This window comes from Heterodontus francisci, chromosome 26 (assembly GCF_036365525.1).
Source record: "Heterodontus francisci isolate sHetFra1 chromosome 26, sHetFra1.hap1, whole genome shotgun sequence".
NCBI classification, from domain to species: Eukaryota; Metazoa; Chordata; class Chondrichthyes; order Heterodontiformes; family Heterodontidae; genus Heterodontus; species Heterodontus francisci.
Genome location: NC_090396.1, coordinates 6886175 through 6904250, shown reverse-complemented (window position 1 = coordinate 6904250; position 18076 = coordinate 6886175). Strand labels below are relative to the sequence as shown.

General features: G+C 46.9%; 1 protein-coding gene across 1 annotated transcript in view; it reads left to right on the top strand.

Annotated features, from left to right (window-relative positions):
• The window catches only part of LOC137384522 (protein HEATR9-like), a 282848-nt gene that overhangs the window by 135304 nt on the left and 129468 nt on the right, over positions 1-18076 (top strand). The window contains exons 11-12 of the mRNA XM_068058659.1: positions 7641-7771; positions 13440-13628. Coding sequence (XP_067914760.1) covers positions 7641-7771; positions 13440-13628 — 320 coding nt within the window. The remainder of the gene's footprint in view (positions 1-7640; positions 7772-13439; positions 13629-18076) is intronic.

Genomic DNA, 18076 nt, shown 5'->3' with positions numbered 1-18076 from the left:
AGAGGTGGAGAGGTTTAGGGAGGGAATTCCAGAGAGGTGGAGAGGTTTAGGGAGGGAATTCCAGAGAGGTGGAGAGGTTTAGGGAGGGAATTCCAGAGAGGTTGAGAGAGGGAATTCCAGAGAGGTGGAAAGGTTGAGAGAGGGAATTCCAGAGAGGTGGAGAGGTTGAAAGAGGGAATTCGAGAGAGGTGGAGAGGTTTAGGGAGGGAATTCCTGAGAGGTGGAGAGGTTGAAAGAGGGAATTCGAGAGAGGTGGAATGGTTGAGAGAGGGAATTCCAGAGAGGTGGAGAGGTTGAAAGAGGGAATTCCAGAGTGGTGGAGAGGATTAGGGAGGGAATTCCAGAGAGGTTGAGAGAGGGAATTCCAGAAAGGTGGAAAGGTTGAGTGAGAGAATTCCAGAGAGGTGGAGAGGTTGAAAGAGGGAATTCCAGAGTGGTGGAGAGGATTAGGGAGGGAATTCCAGAGAGGTTGAGAGGTTCAGAGAGGTGAGAGGTTGAAAGAGGGAATTCCAGAGAGGTGGAGAGATTTACGGAGGGAATTCCAGAGACATGGAGAGGTTTAGGGAGGGAATTCCAGAGAGATGAAGACGTTTAGGGAGGGAATTCCAGAGAGGTGGAGAGGTTTGGGGAGGGAATTCCAGAGAGGTGGACTGGTTTATGGTGGGAATTCCAGGGAGGTGGTGAGGTTTAGGGAGGGAATTCCAGAGAGTTGGACAGGTTGAGAGAGGGACTTTCAGAGAGGTGGAGAGGTTGAGGGAGGGAATTCCAGAGTGGTGGAGAGGTTTGGGGAGGGAATTCCAGAGAGGTTGAGAGGTTCAGAGAGGTGGAGAGGTTGAAAGAGGGAATTCCAGAGAGGTGGAGAGATTTAGGGAGGGAATTCCAGTGAGGTGGAAAGTTTGAGAGAGGGAATTCCAGAGAGATGGAGAGGTTTAGGGAGGGAATTCCAGAGAGGTGAAGACATTTAGGGAGGGAATTCCCGAGAGGTGGAGAGGTTGAGAGAGGGAATTCCAGAGAGGTGGAGAGGTTTGGGGAGGGAATTCCAGAGAGGTGGACTGGTTTAGGGTGGGAATTCCAGAGAGGTGGTGAGGTTTAGGGAGGGAATTCCAGAGAGGTGGACAGGTTGAGAGAGGAAATTTCAGAGAGGTGGAGAGGTTTAAGGAGGGAATTCCAGAGCGGTGAAGAGGTTTAGGGATGGAATTCCAGAGAGGTGGAAAGGTTGCAAGAGGGAATTCCAGAGAGGTGGAGAGGTTGAGGGAGGGAATTCCAGAGATGTGGAAAGGTTTAGGGAGGGAATTCCAGAGAGCTGGAGAGGTTTAGGGAGGGAATTTCAGAGAGGTTGAGAGAGGGAATTCCAGAGAGGTGGAGAGGTTGAAAGAGGGAATTCCAGAGTGGTGGAGAGGTTTTGGGAGGGAATTCCAGAGAGGTTGAGAGGTTCAGAGAGGTGGAGACGTTGAAAGAGGGAATTCCAGTGAGGTGGAGAGATTTATGGAGGGAATTCCAGAGAGGTGGAGAGGTTTAGAGAGGGACATCCAGAGAGGTGGAGAGGTTTAGAGAGGGACATCCAGAGAGGTGGAGAGGTTTAGGGAAGGAATTCCAGAGAGGTGGAGAGGTTTAGGGAGGGAATTCCAGAGAGGTGGAGATGTTTAGAGAGGAATTTCCAGAGAGGTTTAGGGAGGGAATTCCAGAGAGGTGGAGAGGTTTAGGGAGGGAATTCCAAAGAGGTTGATAGGTTCAGAGAGGTGGAAAGGTTGAAAGAGGGAATTCCAGTGAGGTGGAGAGATTTAGGCAGGTAATTCCAGAGAGGTGGAAAGGTTGTGAGGGAATTCCAGAGAGATCGAGAGGTTTAGGGAGGGAATTCCAGAGAGGTGAAGACGTTCAGGGAGGGAATTCCAGAGAGGTGGAGAGGTTGAGAGGGAATTCCAGAGAGGTGGAGAGGTTTGGGGTGGGAATTCCAGTGAGGTGGAGAGGTTTAGGGAGGGAATTCCAGAGAGGTTTAGGGAGGGAATTCCAGAGAGGTTGAGAGAGGGAATTCCAGAGAGGTGGAAAGGTTGAGTGAGGGAATTCCAGAGAGGTGGAGAGGTTGAAAGAGGGAATTCCAGAGTGGTGGAGAGGTTTAGGGATTGAATTCCAGAGAGGTGGAGAGGTTGAAAGAGGGAATTCCAGAGAGGTGGAGAGATTTAGGGAGGGAATTCCAGTGAGGTGGAAAGGTTGAGAGAGGGAATTCCAGAGAGATGGAGAGGTTTAGAGAGGGAATTCCAGAGATGTGAATATGTTTCGGGAGGGAATTCCAGAGAGGTGGAGAGGTTGAGAGAGGGAATTCCAGAGAGGTGGAGAGGTTTGGGGAGGGAATTCCAGAGAGGTGGACTGGTTTAGGGTGGGAATTCCAGAGAGGTGGTGAGGTTTAGGGAGGGAATTTCAGAGAGGTGGACAGGTTGAGAGAGGGAATTTCAGAGAGGTGGAGAGGTTTAAGGAGGGAATTCCAGAGCGGTGAAGAGGTTTAGAGATGGAATTCCAGAGAGGTGGAAAGGTTGCGAGAGGGAATTCTAGAGAGGTGGAGAGGTTTAGGGAGGGAATTCCAGAGACGTGGAAAGGTTTATGGAGGGAATTCCAGAGAGCTGGAGAGGTTTAGGGAGGGAATTCCAGAGAGGTTGAGAGAGGGAATTCCAGAGAGGTGGAGAGGTTGAGAGAGGGAATTCCAGAGAGGTGGAGAGGTTGAAAGAGGGAATTCCAGAGTGGTGGAGAGGTTGAGGGAGGGAATTCCAGAGAGGTTGAGAGAGGGAATTCCAGAGAGGTGGAGAGGTTGAGGGAGGCAATTCCAGAGTGGTGGAGTGGTTGAGGGATAGAATTCCAGAGAGAAGGAGAGGTTGAGAGAGGGAATTCCAGAGTGGTTGAGTGAGGGAATTCCAGAGAGATGGAGAGGTTGAGAGAGGGAATTCCAGAGTGGTGGAGAGGTTGAGGGAGGCAATTCCAGAGAGATGGAGAGGTTGAGAGAGGGAATTCCAGAGTGGTGGAGTTGTTGAGGGAGGGAATTCCAGAGAGATGGAGAGGTTGAGAGAGGGAATTCGAGTGGTGGAGAGGTTGAGGGAGGCAATTCCAGAGAGGTTTAGAGAGGGAATTCCAGAGAGGTGGAAAGGTTTTGGGAGGGAATTCCAGAGTTTAGAGCCCAGCCAGCACTGTTGGAGCAAAGGGGGTCCGGGATATTCAAGGGAAATAATAATGGGACCGGGGAACACAGAACTGCATACAGTCACGTGCAAGCTGATAGGTGCATGGTCTCTCACAGGTACATGCTCACAAGCCTGTACATGTAACAAACACATGACGCTCACCTGTACACACATGCTTAATGCTAAAACTGGGTGCCTGAAATGGTTAGTGTTCCAGTCCTAGCAACAATTTGCATTTATATAGCACCTTCATCCTAGTAAAACGTCCCAAGGTTCTTCACCAGAACATTATCAGACGAAGTGGAACACATAAGGAGGTGTTAGTGCAAAATACCACAGGTGCTGGAAATCTGAAATAAAAACAGAAAATGCTGGAGATGCGCCACCACCCATCACATGCCCCACATCACCCATCACATGCCCCACATCACCCATCACATCCCCCACACCACCCATCACATCCCCCACACCACCCATCACATCCCCCACTTCACCCATCTCATCCCCCACACCACCCATCTCATCCCCCACACCACCCATCTCATCCCCCACGCCCCCCATCACATCCCCCACGCCCCCCATCACATCCCCCACGCCCCCCATCACATCCCCCACGGCCCCCATCACAGCCCCCACGCCCACCATCACATCCCCCACGCCACCCATCACATCCCCCACGCCACGCATCACATCCCCCACGCCACCCATCACATCCCCCACGCCACCCATCACATCCCCCACGCCACCCTCACCTCCTCCATTTCCCTGCCTCTGCACTTACTTAAAACGTATTACATTTCTAACTTTTTCCAGTCCTGACAGTAGGTCATCAACCTGAAACTTTAACTCTGTTTCTCTCTCCACAGATGGTGCCAAACCTGCTGATTTTTTTCCGGCCATTTTTGTTTTTATTTAAGGATGGGTAACTGTTTTTATTAGGACAGGTGACCAAAAGGAGAGAGAAGCAGAGCAGTTTATACACAAGAGGTCAGAATGAAAAAAGATCTCGGGGTGGGGTGGGGTGATGTGCGGTGTTGAGTGGCTGGAGGAGTTTACAGAGATATGGAGGGGTGAGGCCATGGAGGGATCTGAAAAAAGGAGGAGCATTTTAAAATACAGCTGACATAAGTCACTGAACACAGGGTGATGGGTGAACAGGACTTGGTGTAAATTAGGATACAAGCAGCAGAATTATATAAGAACATAAGAAATAGGAGCTGGAGTTGGCCATTTTACCTTTTGAGCCTGCTCCACCATTCACAGTCATGACTGATCATCTACCTCAATTCTACCTTCCTATACTATCCCCATATCCCTAATTCCCTCAGTATCCATAAACCTATCAATCTCCGTCTTGAATATACTCAACGACTGAGCATCCACAGCTCTCTGGGATAGAGAATTCCAAAGATTCACAATCCTTTCTCCTCATCTTGGTCCAAAATGGCCGACCTCTTATTCTGAAATTGTGACACTGTATTCTAAACTCCTCAACCAGGGGAAACATTTTCTCAGCATCTACCCTGTCAAAGCCCTTAAGAATTTTACACGTTTCAATAAGATCACCTCTCATTCCTCTAAATTCTGGGTAATATAGGCCCAGTCTACTCAATCTCTCCTCGTTGATCATCCTCTCATCCCAGGAAGCAGTCTACCATCCAGAGTTTTAGATGAGCTCAACTTTACAAAGATTGCAAGGTGGGAGGCTGTCCAGGAGAGCATGGAATAGACGGGTCTACTGGTTAGGAATAGAACTGGTGGTCCAGAAAATCAAGGCAGATTGAGATAATTAAATACTTACCCAGGACATGATTGTTCATGTGGGGTCAATGGAGGAATTCAGCATAGAGATGAGCAGGGGCTGTGGGAGGTGATTGAATCGCTGGGTAGAGTGAGTCCATGATGGGGAGAGTGTAAGGTGGTCTGTGGGAGGATGGAGGTTGATGGGTAAATGCAATGAGATATGCCTGAGTATAGTTTCAGATATCAGTGTAAGTGTTGCTTGTGGCAAATGGTGAGAAAGAATTTAATGCTCAGCACAGTTCAGAATTTCTGTTGCTTGTTGGTGTGGCCCAGTCTAGCAGTGAGTAATTCAGGCCAGGCCCAGCCCATGTACGTACTGCAGTCTATCCTGAGTGAGCTCAACTAAATTGAGACAACAGCTGGTATGTGACAATCACCCTCAGCATCCGTGAGTTTGAGAGATGAAAAGTCATTTGCGATTCTCGCTGGGTGAGGACAGATCAGGCTCAGTGTGACGCCATGCATAGTTGAATAGTCTACCATGACATACGGGTAGAACAGTAACCTGGCTGGCTTCCCATCTTTCACCCTCCATAAACTTGAGGTCATCCAGAATTCTGCTGCCTGTGTCCTTTCTTGCATCAAGTCCCAGTCACTCATCACACGCTGTACTCACTGACCTCAGTTGGCTTCTGGTCAAGCAACACCTCAATTTTAAAATTCTCATCTTGCCCTATCTCTGTAACGCAGCCTCACAACTCTCTGGGATATCTGTGTTTATCTAATTCTGGCCTCGTGACCATCCCCGATTTTAATTGCTCCACCATTGGCGGCTGTGCCTTTAGTGCCAACGACTGAAGGCACTGGATATTGCCGCGCCCCTAGCCTAGCTGTTCCAGTACAGCTACAACACTGGCATCTACCCTGCAATGTGGAAAATTGCCCAGGTATGTCCTGTACACAAAAGGCAGGACAAGTCCAACCTGACCAATTACTGCCCCGTCAGTCTACTCTCAATCATCAGTAAAATGATGGAAGATATCATTGACAGCGCTATCAAGCAGCACTTGCTGAGCAATAACCTGCTCAGTGGCGCTCAGTCTGGGTTCTGCCAGGGTCACTCAGCTCCTGACCTCATTACAGCCTTGCTTCAAACATGGACAAAAGAGCTGAATTCTAGGTGAGGTGAGAGTGACTGCCCTTGACATCAAGGCAGCAATTGACCGAGTATGGCATCAAGGAGCCCTAGCAAAACTGAGGTCAATGCGAATCGCGGGAAAACTCTCCGCTGGTTGGACTCATACCGAGTGCAAAGGAAGATGGTTGTGGTTGTTGGAGATCAATCATCTGAGCTCCAGGACATCACTGCAGGAGTTCCTCAGGGTAGTGTCCTAGGCCCAACCATCTTCAGCTGCTTCATCCATGACCTTCCCTCCATCATAATGTCAGAAGTGGGGATGTTCGCTGATGATTGCACAATGTTCAGCACCATTCTCGATTCCTTAGATACTGACGTAGCCCATGTCCATATGCATCAAGACCTAGACAACATCCAGGCTTGGACTGATAAGTGGCAAGTAACATTCACACCATACAAGTGCCAGGCAATGACCATCTCCAACAAGAGAGAATCTAACTATCTCCCCTTGACATTCAACGGCATTACCATCGCTGAATCCCCCACGATTAAAATCCTGGGGGTTACCATTGACCAGAAACTGAACTGGAGTAGCCATATAAATACCGTGGCTACAAGAGCAGGTCAGAGGCTAGGAATCCTGAGACGAGTAACTCACCTCCTGACTCCCCAAAGCCTGTCCACCATCTACAAGGCACAAGTCAGGAGTGTGATGGAATACTCTCCACTTGCCTGGATGGGTGCAGCTCCAACAGCACTCAAGAAGCTTGACATTATCCAGGACAAATCAGTCTGTTTGGTACCCTATCCACAAACATTCACTCCCTCCACCACCGACGCACAGTGGTAGCAGTGTGTACCATCTACAAGATGCACTGCAGCAACTCACCAAGACTCCTTAGACAGCACCTTCCAAACCCACGACCTCTACCAACTAGAAGAACAAGAGCAGCAGATGCATGGGAACATCATCACCTGCAAGTTCCCCTCCAAGTCACACACCATTCTGACTTGAAACTATATCGTCGTTCCTTCACTGTCGCTGGGTCAAAATCCTGGAACTCCCTTCCGAACAGCACTGTGGGTATACCTACCCCACATGGACTGCAGCGGTTCAAGAAGGCAGCTCACCACCACCTTCTCAAGGGCAATTAGGGCTGGGCAATAAATACTGGCCTGGACAGCGACGCCCACTTCCCATGAACGAATTTTTAAAAAAGCTGCCTGGGCCCTAAGCTCTGGAATTCCCTTCCTAAACCTCTCCACCTCTCTACCTCACTTTCTTCATTTAAGATGCTCCTTAAACCTTCCACTTTGGTCAACTTTTGATCACACAGCTTAATATGTCTTTATGTGGCTCCGTGTATTATTTTGTTTGAAAACACCTTGGAATAATTTACGACATTGAAGTGGCTATATAAATACAAGTTGTTGTTGACTGAGGTACGAAGTGCCGGCTAGTGTCCTTGGTACCTGAATCCACCAACCGTCAGCACCTTCAGTAGAGGGGGACAAGGGGATGAGGTGAAGGGAGGAAGAGAAGGGACTCACAGTTTCTTTGTCTTGCCCTGAACATTATCATTTCCTTGCAGGTTACTGGGAGGAGGAGGTGGTGCTGAAGTTAATCCAAATTATGAATGTGTCTTCAGGACAGACTCTGGAAGATGTAATTGTGACTTTAAGGAAGTCACTGCGGGATTGGGCAATTAAGCCCAGCCACCAGGTATAGTACACATCACAGTCCATACTGGTGTCATCCATCGCTCACTTGATAACACTTGCCTCAGAGTCTAAAGGTTGTGGATTCAAATCCCATTCCAAAGACTTGGAAAAGCTCCAGTGAAACTGCAGTAATGTGAGTACTGCACTGTCAGAGGTACTGTCTTTCTGATGAGACATTAAACAGAGACCCTGTCTGCTCTCTAAGGTAGACGTAAAGGATCTCATGGCATTATTTTGAAGAAGAGCAGGGGATTTATCCCCAGTGTCTTGGCCCTAAACTCTCAATCAATATCACTAAAAACAGATTACCTGGTCATTATCACGTTGCTGTTTGTGGGATTTTGCTGTGCATAAATTGGCTGCCACATTTTCTACATTACAATGGTGACGACACGTCAAAAATACTTCATTGGCTGTAAAGCACATTGGGATATCCTGAGATTGTGAAAGGTGTTCCATAAATGCACTCCCACCCGGGCAACTTGCCTGACGGTTTTTATCTGATGCCTGGAAAAACATCAGCAGCTGCATGCAGACCAAGATCATTTCTTGGTGATCATTTTTATTTATCTGTAGCAGTTTAAAAAGTATTATGTCTTTATGCCCTTCCTGTCTACATAAACTTACTTCCAGTTGTCATGTTTTAGTTACACTCTTGCGCGAGTGTTTTCCCATCATAAATTCCGATGTCAACATTTCTCACGGAAACTCTCGATCTAAACCCGTCACGGAAACTCTCGATCTAAACCCGTCACGGAAACTCTCGATCTAAACTCGTCACGGAAACTCTCGATCTAAACCCGTCACGGAAACTCTCGATCTAAACTCGTCACGGAAACTCTCGATCTAAACTCGTCACGGAAACTCTCGATCTAAACCCGTCACGGAAACTCTCGATCTAAACCCGTCACGGAAACTCTCGATCTAAACCCGTCACGGAAACTCTCGATCTAAACCCGTCACGGAAACTCTCGATCTAAACTCGTCACGGAAACTCTCGATCTAAACTCGTCACGGAAACTCTCGATCTAAACCCGTCACGGAAACTCTCGATCTAAACCCGTCACGGAAACTCTCGATCTAAACCCTTCACGGAAACTCTCGATCTAAACTCGTCACGGAAACTCTCGATCTAAACCCGTCACGGAAACTCTCGATCTAAACCCGTCACGGAAACTCTCGATCTAAACTCGTCACGGAAACTCTCGATCTAAACTCGTCACGGAAACTCTCGATCTAAACCCGTCACGGAAACTCTCGATCTAAACCCGTCACGGAAACTCTCGATCTAAACCCTTCACGGAAACTCTCGATCTAAACCCGTCACGGAAACTCTCGATCTAAACCCTTCACGAAAACTCTCGATCTAAACTCGTCACGAAAACTCTCGATCTAAACTCGTCACGGAAACTCTCGATCTAAACCCGTCACGGAAACTCTCGATCTAAACTCGTCACGGAAACTCTCGATCTAAACTCGTCACGGAAACTCTCGATCTAAACTCGTCACGGAAACTCTCGATCTAAACCCGTCACGGAAACTCTCGATCTAAACCCGTCACGGAAACTCTCGATCTAAACTCGTCACGGAAACTCTTGATCTAAACTCGTCACGGAAACTCTCGATCTAAACCCGTCACGGAAACTCTCGATCTAAACCCTTCACGGAAACTCTCGATCTAAACCCGTCACGGAAACTCTCGATCTAAACCCGTCACGGAAACTCTCGATCTAAACTCGTCACGGAAACTCTCGATCTAAACCCGTCACGGAAACTCTCGATCTAAACCCGTCACGGAAACTCTCGATCTAAACTCGTCACGGAAACTCTTGATCTAAACTCGTCACGGAAACTCTCGATCTAAACCCGTCACGGAAACTCTCGATCTAAACCCTTCACGGAAACTCTCGATCTAAACCCGTCACGGAAACTCTCGATCTAAACCCTTCACGGAAACTCTCGATCTAAACCCGTCACGGAAACTCTCGATCTAAACCCGTCACGGAAACTCTCGATCTAAACCCGTCACGGAAACTCTCGATCTAAACCCGTCACGGAAACTCTCGATCTAAACCCGTCACGGAAACTCTCGATCTAAACCCGTCACGGAAACTCTCGATCTAAACCCGTCACGGAAACTCTCGATCTAAACTCGTCACGGAAACTCTCGATCTAAACGCGTCATGCTGCAATTGCACCTCTTGCTAGCAGTGGCACTCCAGCCCTCAGGTTTGCACCTCCCAGCTCTTTAGCCTGTCCCACAGTGAAACTCCCATCAGGCCTTCCTCTGCTTCCCAAATTGCTGCAAGTTTCCCTGTTGAACTTCCAGTAATATGCAATTATAATCTGCATAATATATAAAAAGAAGGGCCAAATGCATGGTTCGGAAGTTGGGATTGAATTTGATCTGTGCCCTGGTCCACTGATTACTAACCTCCAGCTTCACTTCACCTGAGGCTCACACTCCCTGTGAAGAACTCCACAAGAGATCAACTATACTTTTTCTTATTTCAGGCAACACCCTCTAGTTTCAGTCACTCACCTGCACCCTTCCTGCACCCCTCCCCCCACATCCCCCTTCCACCACCCCCCTACAAACTATGACCCAATCCACTCTATTGCCCCATTGGACATCCCAGCGACCCACTGTAGCACACTTGCCTCTGAGTCAGAAGGCTGTGGGTTCAAGGACTTGAACACAAAAAGTCAAGTCTGACACTCCAGTGCAGTACGGAGGGAGTGCTGCATTGTCAGAAGAGCCACCTTTCAGATGAGACTTAAAATCAAATTCTTGTGTAATTGCCTTGAAGAGTCATGTACCTTTAAGATTTTAGTATTTAATGAGCAGAGTACCAGGATGTAGTCATGTGATTACATGCCAGTCTCACTCTGCGACTGTAACACCAAGAGGCAAATCCTGTAAATAATTAGCTCAGTATTGTATCTAGTTGTTGGCTGTTTAATGAACCTGTTTTGAGATATTCAAGTACCTGCACTCCACACATCTGGAGCTTCTCATTGTAGGTCCTACCTGCTCTCTCAGGTGGATGTAAAAGATCCCATGGCACTATTTTGAAGAAGAATTAGGGGAGTTTGCCCTGGTGTCCTGGTCAATATTTAACCCTCAATCAATATCACAGGAACAGATTATCTAGTCATTATCACATTGCTGTTTGTGGGAGCTTGTCTGCTGCATTTCCTACATTACAACAGTGACTACACATCAGAAGTACTTCACTAGCTGTAAAATGCTTTCAGTGGTTGTGAAAGGTGCTATATAAATGCAAGTCTTTCTTTCCTTGACTCTCCTGATGGCTTTGAAATTCTAGCCACCTAAAACTGTTCCCAGTCCTGCTGCACATTCTGTGGTGGGATCAACAGATCTTTCACCTTCCTCCAGTTGGCATCTCTGTGTATTCATTTGGGCTGTATGTTATTTAATAAGACCTATATTGTCCTGATACCACTGTAACTTGGCCCCATTATTCTGATTTCTTTACTAGCCCTTGTTCTGCTACTGTTAACTCCAGCCCTGCTCCTTTCTTTAACATAAAAAAAAGAAAATGCTGGAAATGCTCAGCAGGTCTGGCAGCATCCATGGAGAGAGAAACAGAGTTAATGTTTCAGGTCGATGACCTTTCATCAGAACTGGAAAAAGTTGGCGATGTAACAGCTTTTAAACAAGTACAGAGGCAGGGAGAGGTGGAGGGAAGGAGCGAACAAAAGGGAAGCTCTGTGATAGGGTGGAAGGCAGGGGAGATCAAATGACAAAATAGGTGGGAAGGGGCAAGTAAAGAAACTAAAGATGTGTCCAGAGGAGGTGCAAATGTGAGAGCAGAATCATTACCAACAGCTGCTGCAGTCCAAAGGAAATGGGAACACTGGTTATGATCTGAAGTTGTTGAACTCAGTGAGTCAGGAAGGCTGGAAAGTGCCTCATTGAAAAACGAGGTGCTGTTCTTTAAGCTTCATTAGAGCAATGGAAGAGGCCGAGGATAGAAAGGTCAGAGGGAGAGTGAGGCGGAGAATTAAAATGACTGACAACTTGAAGCTCAGGGTCACACTTGCAGACTGAATGGAGGCCTTCCACAAAGCAGTTACCCAAACTGTGTTTGGTCTCCCCATTGTGGGGAAGACAGGATCCTGAGCAGTGAAAGAAGTACAAGGAAATCACCATTTCATCTGGAAGGAGTGTTTGGGGCCTGGGACGGTGGGAAGGGAGGAGGTGAAAGGACAGGTGCTGCATCTCCTGTGCTTGCATGGGAAGGTGCCATGGGGTGTTGGGATGATTGAAGAGTGGACCAGGGTGTCGCTGAGGGAACAGTCCCTTCAGAATGCTGAAAGGGGAGGGGAAGATGTGTTTCATTTTCAGGGTGACAGGCTGTTACTCGTGGGGTACCGCAAGAATCAGTGCTTGGGCCACAGCTGTTCACAATCTATATCAATGATTTGGACGTGGGGACCAATTGTAATATTGTCAAATTTGCTGATGACACAAAACTAGGAAGGAATGTAAATTGTGAGGAGGATACAAGGAGGCTTCAAGGGGATGTGGACAGGCTAAGTGAATGGGCAAGAACATGGCAGGTGAATATAATGTGAATAAGTGTGAAGTGATCCACTTTGGTAGAAAAAAACAGAAAGGCAGAGTATTTCTGAAATGGTGAGAGGTTGGGAAGTATTGATGTCCAAAGGGATCTGGGTGTCCTTGTTAATGAGTCGCTAAAAGCTAGTATGCAGGTGCAGCAAGCAATTAGGAAAACAAATGGGATGATGGCCTTCATTACAAGGGGATTTGAGTACAGGAGTAAAGATGTGTTGCTTCAATTGTGTGAATCAATTGGTGAGACTGCACCTGGAGTACTGTGTACAGCTTTGGTCTTTTTATCTAAGGAAGGATATATTTGCTGCAGAGGGAGTGCAAAGGAGATTCACCAGACTAATCCCTGGGATGGTGGGATTGTCTGATGAGGAGAGATTGCAGAAACCAGGCCTGTATTCTCTAGAGTTTCAAAGAATGAGAGGTGGCCTCATTGAAACTAACAAAATTCTTCCAGGGCATAACAGGGTAGATGTGGATAGGATGTTTCCTCTGGCTGGTGAGTCTAGAAGCAGAGGACACAGTCTCAGAATAAGTGGAAGGCCATTTAAGACTGAGATGAGGAGGAATTTCTTTACTCAGAGGGTGGTGAATCTTTGGAATTCTCTAACTCAGAGGGCTGTGGAAGCTCAATCATTGGGCATGTTCAAGACAGAAATCGATAGATTCCTGAATAATAGTGACATCAAGGGATATGGAGATAGTGGGGAAAAATGGCATAGAGGTAGATGATCAGCCATGATCTGTTTGAATGGTGGAGCAGGCTTGACTGGCCAAATGGCCTACTCCTGCTCCTATTTCCAATGTTCCCTGTTTTTGTACTCAATACCTCTATTTATGAAGCCCAATATCCATGCTGCCTTTCCTTAATTAACTCAAACCTCTCCAAGTGCCTATTGATTTTTTTCCCTGATTATTGTTTCTAAAACCTTACCCACAACTGATGTTAAACTGACTGATCTGTAGTTACTAGGAATGTCCTTATATCCTTTCTTGAATAAGGTGGTATAATCTTCCTACATGTTGCCAAATGTCACAAAGATTCAACCATGTCTCACTGTCCTTACAGAGGCCGGATATCAAAGCTAAAGAAAAGCTGATTTCCCTGTTAAGTTCATTCATGACAACACTACGCTCCAGTGAGATGGTTCCTGTGCAGGCCGCAGCCTGCCTGTGTTATCTTAATAGAAATGACCAAGAAGCCATTGACTATGTAATGAGCTTTCTTCATGATGGCAACTCCTACCAGAAGAAACAGGTACAGAGCCTCAAATTGTTTTATTTGTGGAGAAGGTTGAACTTGTCTTCACATTATAGAGGGCTGGCATTTTATCTGGCAGTTCGCCCAGGCCAGAAGTATCTTTGATAAAGAGTAGATTAAGGTGACTGTACAAACAGTGACCCCTGCTTTTACCATATGATTTCAGTGACTAGATCGTGAAACAGGAACCATAACGTGCTTATCTGCAGGTGAAAATTGGTGATCAATTTGATCGAGTTCTGTAAAGCGGGAGTTCATAAACAGGGCTCTTTGATAAAGTGTTTTGTCAATGAAGCCTCAGTTGAATGGCCCTCTTAGCATCTTGAAGAAACTAGCTTCAGTAACCAATGTGGCACTAGGCCAGTGTCATAATGATCATCAGATGCAAGTGAGCAAAGACCCATAGATACTGGGGTTTTGGCTCCTGCCATTTCTAGATAGGACCCTGATAGCAACATGGAACAACTACATTTACATCAGTGAAAGTTTTTATAAAATGGGTGTTGAACGTTCGTAGCAGACCGACTGCTTCTGACCTCACCCTGCTGTCCTCCCCACCCACCCACCCACCCACCCACCCATTCCCCCGCTCTCAACAGAGTAAATAAGGAGAAACTGCCTCAGCTGGCAGAAGGGTCGATAACCAGAGGACACAGAATCACAGAACTGCTACTGTGCAGAAGGAGGCCATTTGGCCCATCATGTCCACACTGGCTCTCTGAAAGAGCAACTCCTTCAGTTCTATTACCCTGTCTTCTCCCCATAACCCTGCACATTCTTCCTTTTCCATTAACTGTCTAAATCCCTTTTGAATGCTTCAATTGAACCTGCCTCCACCACGTTCTCAGGCAGCACATTCCAGACCTTAACAACTCACTGCATGAAAAAGTTTTTCCTCATGTTACTTCTCTTACCAAATACTTTAAATCTGTGCCCTCTCTCTATCTACTCTGTCCAGACCCTTCATGATTTTGAATACCTCTATCAAATCAACTCTCAGCCTTCTCTTCTCCAAGGAAAACAGTCCGAAATTAACATAGAAACATCAAAAATAGGAGCAGGAGTAGGCCATTTGGCCCTTCGAGCTACTCCACCTTTCAAAGAACAGTACAGCACAGGAACAGGCCATTCGGCCCTCCAAACCTGCGCCGATCTTGATGCCTGCCTAAACTAAAACCTTCTGCACTTCCGGGGTCCGTATCCCTCTATTCCCATCCTATTCATGTATTTGTCAAGATACCTCTTAAATGTCGCTATCGTATCTGCTTCCACCACCTCCCCCAGCAGCAAGTTCCAGGCACTCACCACCCTCTGTGTAAAAAAACGTGCCTCGCACATCCCCTCTAAACTTTGCCCCTCGCACTTTAAACCTATGTCCCCTAGTAACTGACTCCTCCACCCTGGGAAAAAGCTTCTGACTATCCACTCTGTCCATGCCGCTCATAACTTTGCAAACCTCGATCATGTCGCCCCTCCACCTCCGTCGTTCCAGTGAAAGATGTAGTGTTGGGCAAGCGAATGGAGCTAAGGATTGATAAGTCTCCTGGTCCTGATGGAATGCATCCCAGGGTACTAAAAGAGATGGCGGGAGAAATAGCAGGTGCACTGGCAGTAATTTTCCAAAATTCGCTGGACTCTGGGGTAGTCCCAGTTGATTGGAAAACATCAGATGTGACACCACTGTTTAAAAAGGGAGGTAGACAAAAGATGGGGAATTATAGACCGGTTAGCTTAACCTCTGTAGTGGGGAAGATGCTTGAGTCTATTATCAAGGAAGAAATAGCAGGGCATCTCGATAGAAATTGTCCCGTTGGGCAGACGCAGCATGGGTTCATGAAGGGCAGGTCATGCTTGACAAATCTTTTGGAATTCTATGATGACATTACAAGCAAGGTGGACAATGGGGACCCAGTGGATGTGGTGTACCTAGATTTCCAAAAGGCCTTCAACAAGGTGCAGCACAAGAGGCTGCTGCATAAGATAAGGATGCATGGCGTCAGGGGTAAAGTATTAGCATGGATAGAGGATTGGTTGACTAACAGGAAGCAGAGAGTGGGGATAAATGAGTGCTATTCTGGTTGGCAATCAGTCACTAGTGGTGTGCCTCAGGGATCGGTGTTGGGACCGCAATTATTTACAATTTATATAGATGATTTGGAGTTGGGGACCACGTGTAGGGTGTCAAAGTTTGCAGATGACACGAAGATGAGTGGCAGAGCAAAGTGTGCAGATGACTGTGAAACTTTGCAGAGGAACATAGATACATTGAGTGAGTGGGCAAAGGTCTGGCAGATGGAATACAATGTTAATAAATGTGAAGTCATTCATTTCGGTAGGAGTAACAGCAAAAAGGATTATTACTTGAATGGTAAAAAGTTGCAGCATGCTGCTATGCAGAGGGACCTGGGTGTCCTTGTGCATGAATCGCAGAAGGTTGGTCTGCAGGTACAGCAAGTAATTAGGAAGGCAAATGGAATTTTGTCCTTCATTGCTAAAGGGATTGAGTTTAAAAGCAGAGAGGTTATGTTGCAGCTGTATAAGGTACTGGTGAGGCCGCACCTGGAGTACTGTGTGCAGTTTTGGTCTCCTTACTTGAGAAAGGATGTACTGGCACTGGAGGGGGTGCAGAGGAGGTTCACTAGGTTGATTCAGGAGTTGAGGGGGTTGGCTTATGAGGAGAGACTGAGTAAATTGGGATTATATTCATTGGAGTTCAGAAGAATGAGGGGGGATCTTATAGAAACATATAAAATTATGAAGGGAATAGATAAGATACAAGTAGAGAGGATGTTTCCACTGGCAGGTGAAGCTAGGACAAGAGGGCATAGCCTCTAGATTAGAGGGAGCAGATTTAGGACTGAATTAAGAAGGAATGTCTTCACCCAGAGGGTTGTTCATCTATGGAATTCCTTGCCCAGTGAAGTAGTTGACGCTTCTTCAGTAAACGTTTTTAAAGCTAAGGTAGATATCTTTTTGAACAATAAAGGAATTAAGGGATACGGTGAGAGCGCGGGTAAGTGGATCTGAGTCCACGAAAAGATCAGCCATGATCTTATTGAATGGCGGAGCAGGCTCAAGGGGCCGGACGGCCGACTCCTGCTCCTAGTTCTTATGATCTTATGAAAACAATATGAGTTTATCCAACCTCTCCTCAGAGCTAATGCCTTCCAGACCAGGCAACATCCTGGTAAACCTCTTCTGTACCCTCTCCAAAGCCTCCACGTCTTTTTGGTAGTATGGCGACCAGAATTGCCCGTAATATTCTAAGTGTGGCCTAACTAAGGTTCTGTACAGCTGCAGCATGACTTGCCAATTTTTATCCTCTATGCCCCGACCGATGAAGGCAAGCATGCCGTATGCCTTCTTGACTACCTTATCCAACTGTGTTGCCACTTTTAGTGACCTGTGGACCTGTACGCCCAGATCTCTCTGCCTGTTAATTATGATCATGACTGATCATCCAACTCAGTAACCTGTTATCACTTTCTCCCCATATCCTTTGATCCCTTTCTCCCCAAGAGCTAAATCTAACTCCTTCTTGAAAACATACAATGTTTTGGCCTCAACTGCTTTCTGTGGTAGCGAATTCCACAGGGTCACCACTCTCTGGGTGAAGCAATTTCTACTCATCTCAGTCCTGAAAGTTTTACCCCATATCCCTAGACTATGGCCCCTGGTTCTGGACTCCCCCACCATCGGGAACATCCTTCCTGCATCTACCCTGTCAAGTCCTGTTAGAATTTTATAGGTTTCTATGAGATCCCCCCTCACTCTTCTGAACTCCAGCGAATTTAATCCTAACCGACTCAATCTCTCCTCATACGTCAGTCCTGCCATCCCAGGAATCACGCTGGTAAACCTTCGCTGCACTCCCTCTATAGCAAGAACATCCTTCCTCAGATAAGGAGACCAAAACTGCACACAATATGCCAGATGTGGCCTCACCAAGGCCCTGTATAATTGCAGCAAGACATCCCTGCTCCTGTACTCAAATCCTCTCACTGTGAAGGCCAACATACAATTTGCCCTTTTTACCGCCTGTTGCACCTATATGCTTACCTTCGGCGACTGGTTTACGAGAACACCCAGGTCTCGATGCATCTCTCTCTCACTTTATAGTCGTTCAGATAGTAATCTGCCTTCCTGTTTTTGCTACTAAAGTGGATAACCTCACATTTATCCACATTATATTGCATCTGCCATGTATTAGCCCACTCACTCAACTTGTCCAAATCACCCTGAAGCCTCTCTGCATCCTCCTCACAACTCACCCTCCCACTCAGTTTTGTGTCATCTGCAAATTTGGAGATATTACGTTTCGTTCCCTCATCTAAATCATTAATATATATTGTGAATAGCTGGGGTCCTAGCACCGATCCCTGCGGTACCCCACTAGTCACTGCCTGCCATTCGGAAAAAGACCCATTTATTCCTCCCCTTTTTTT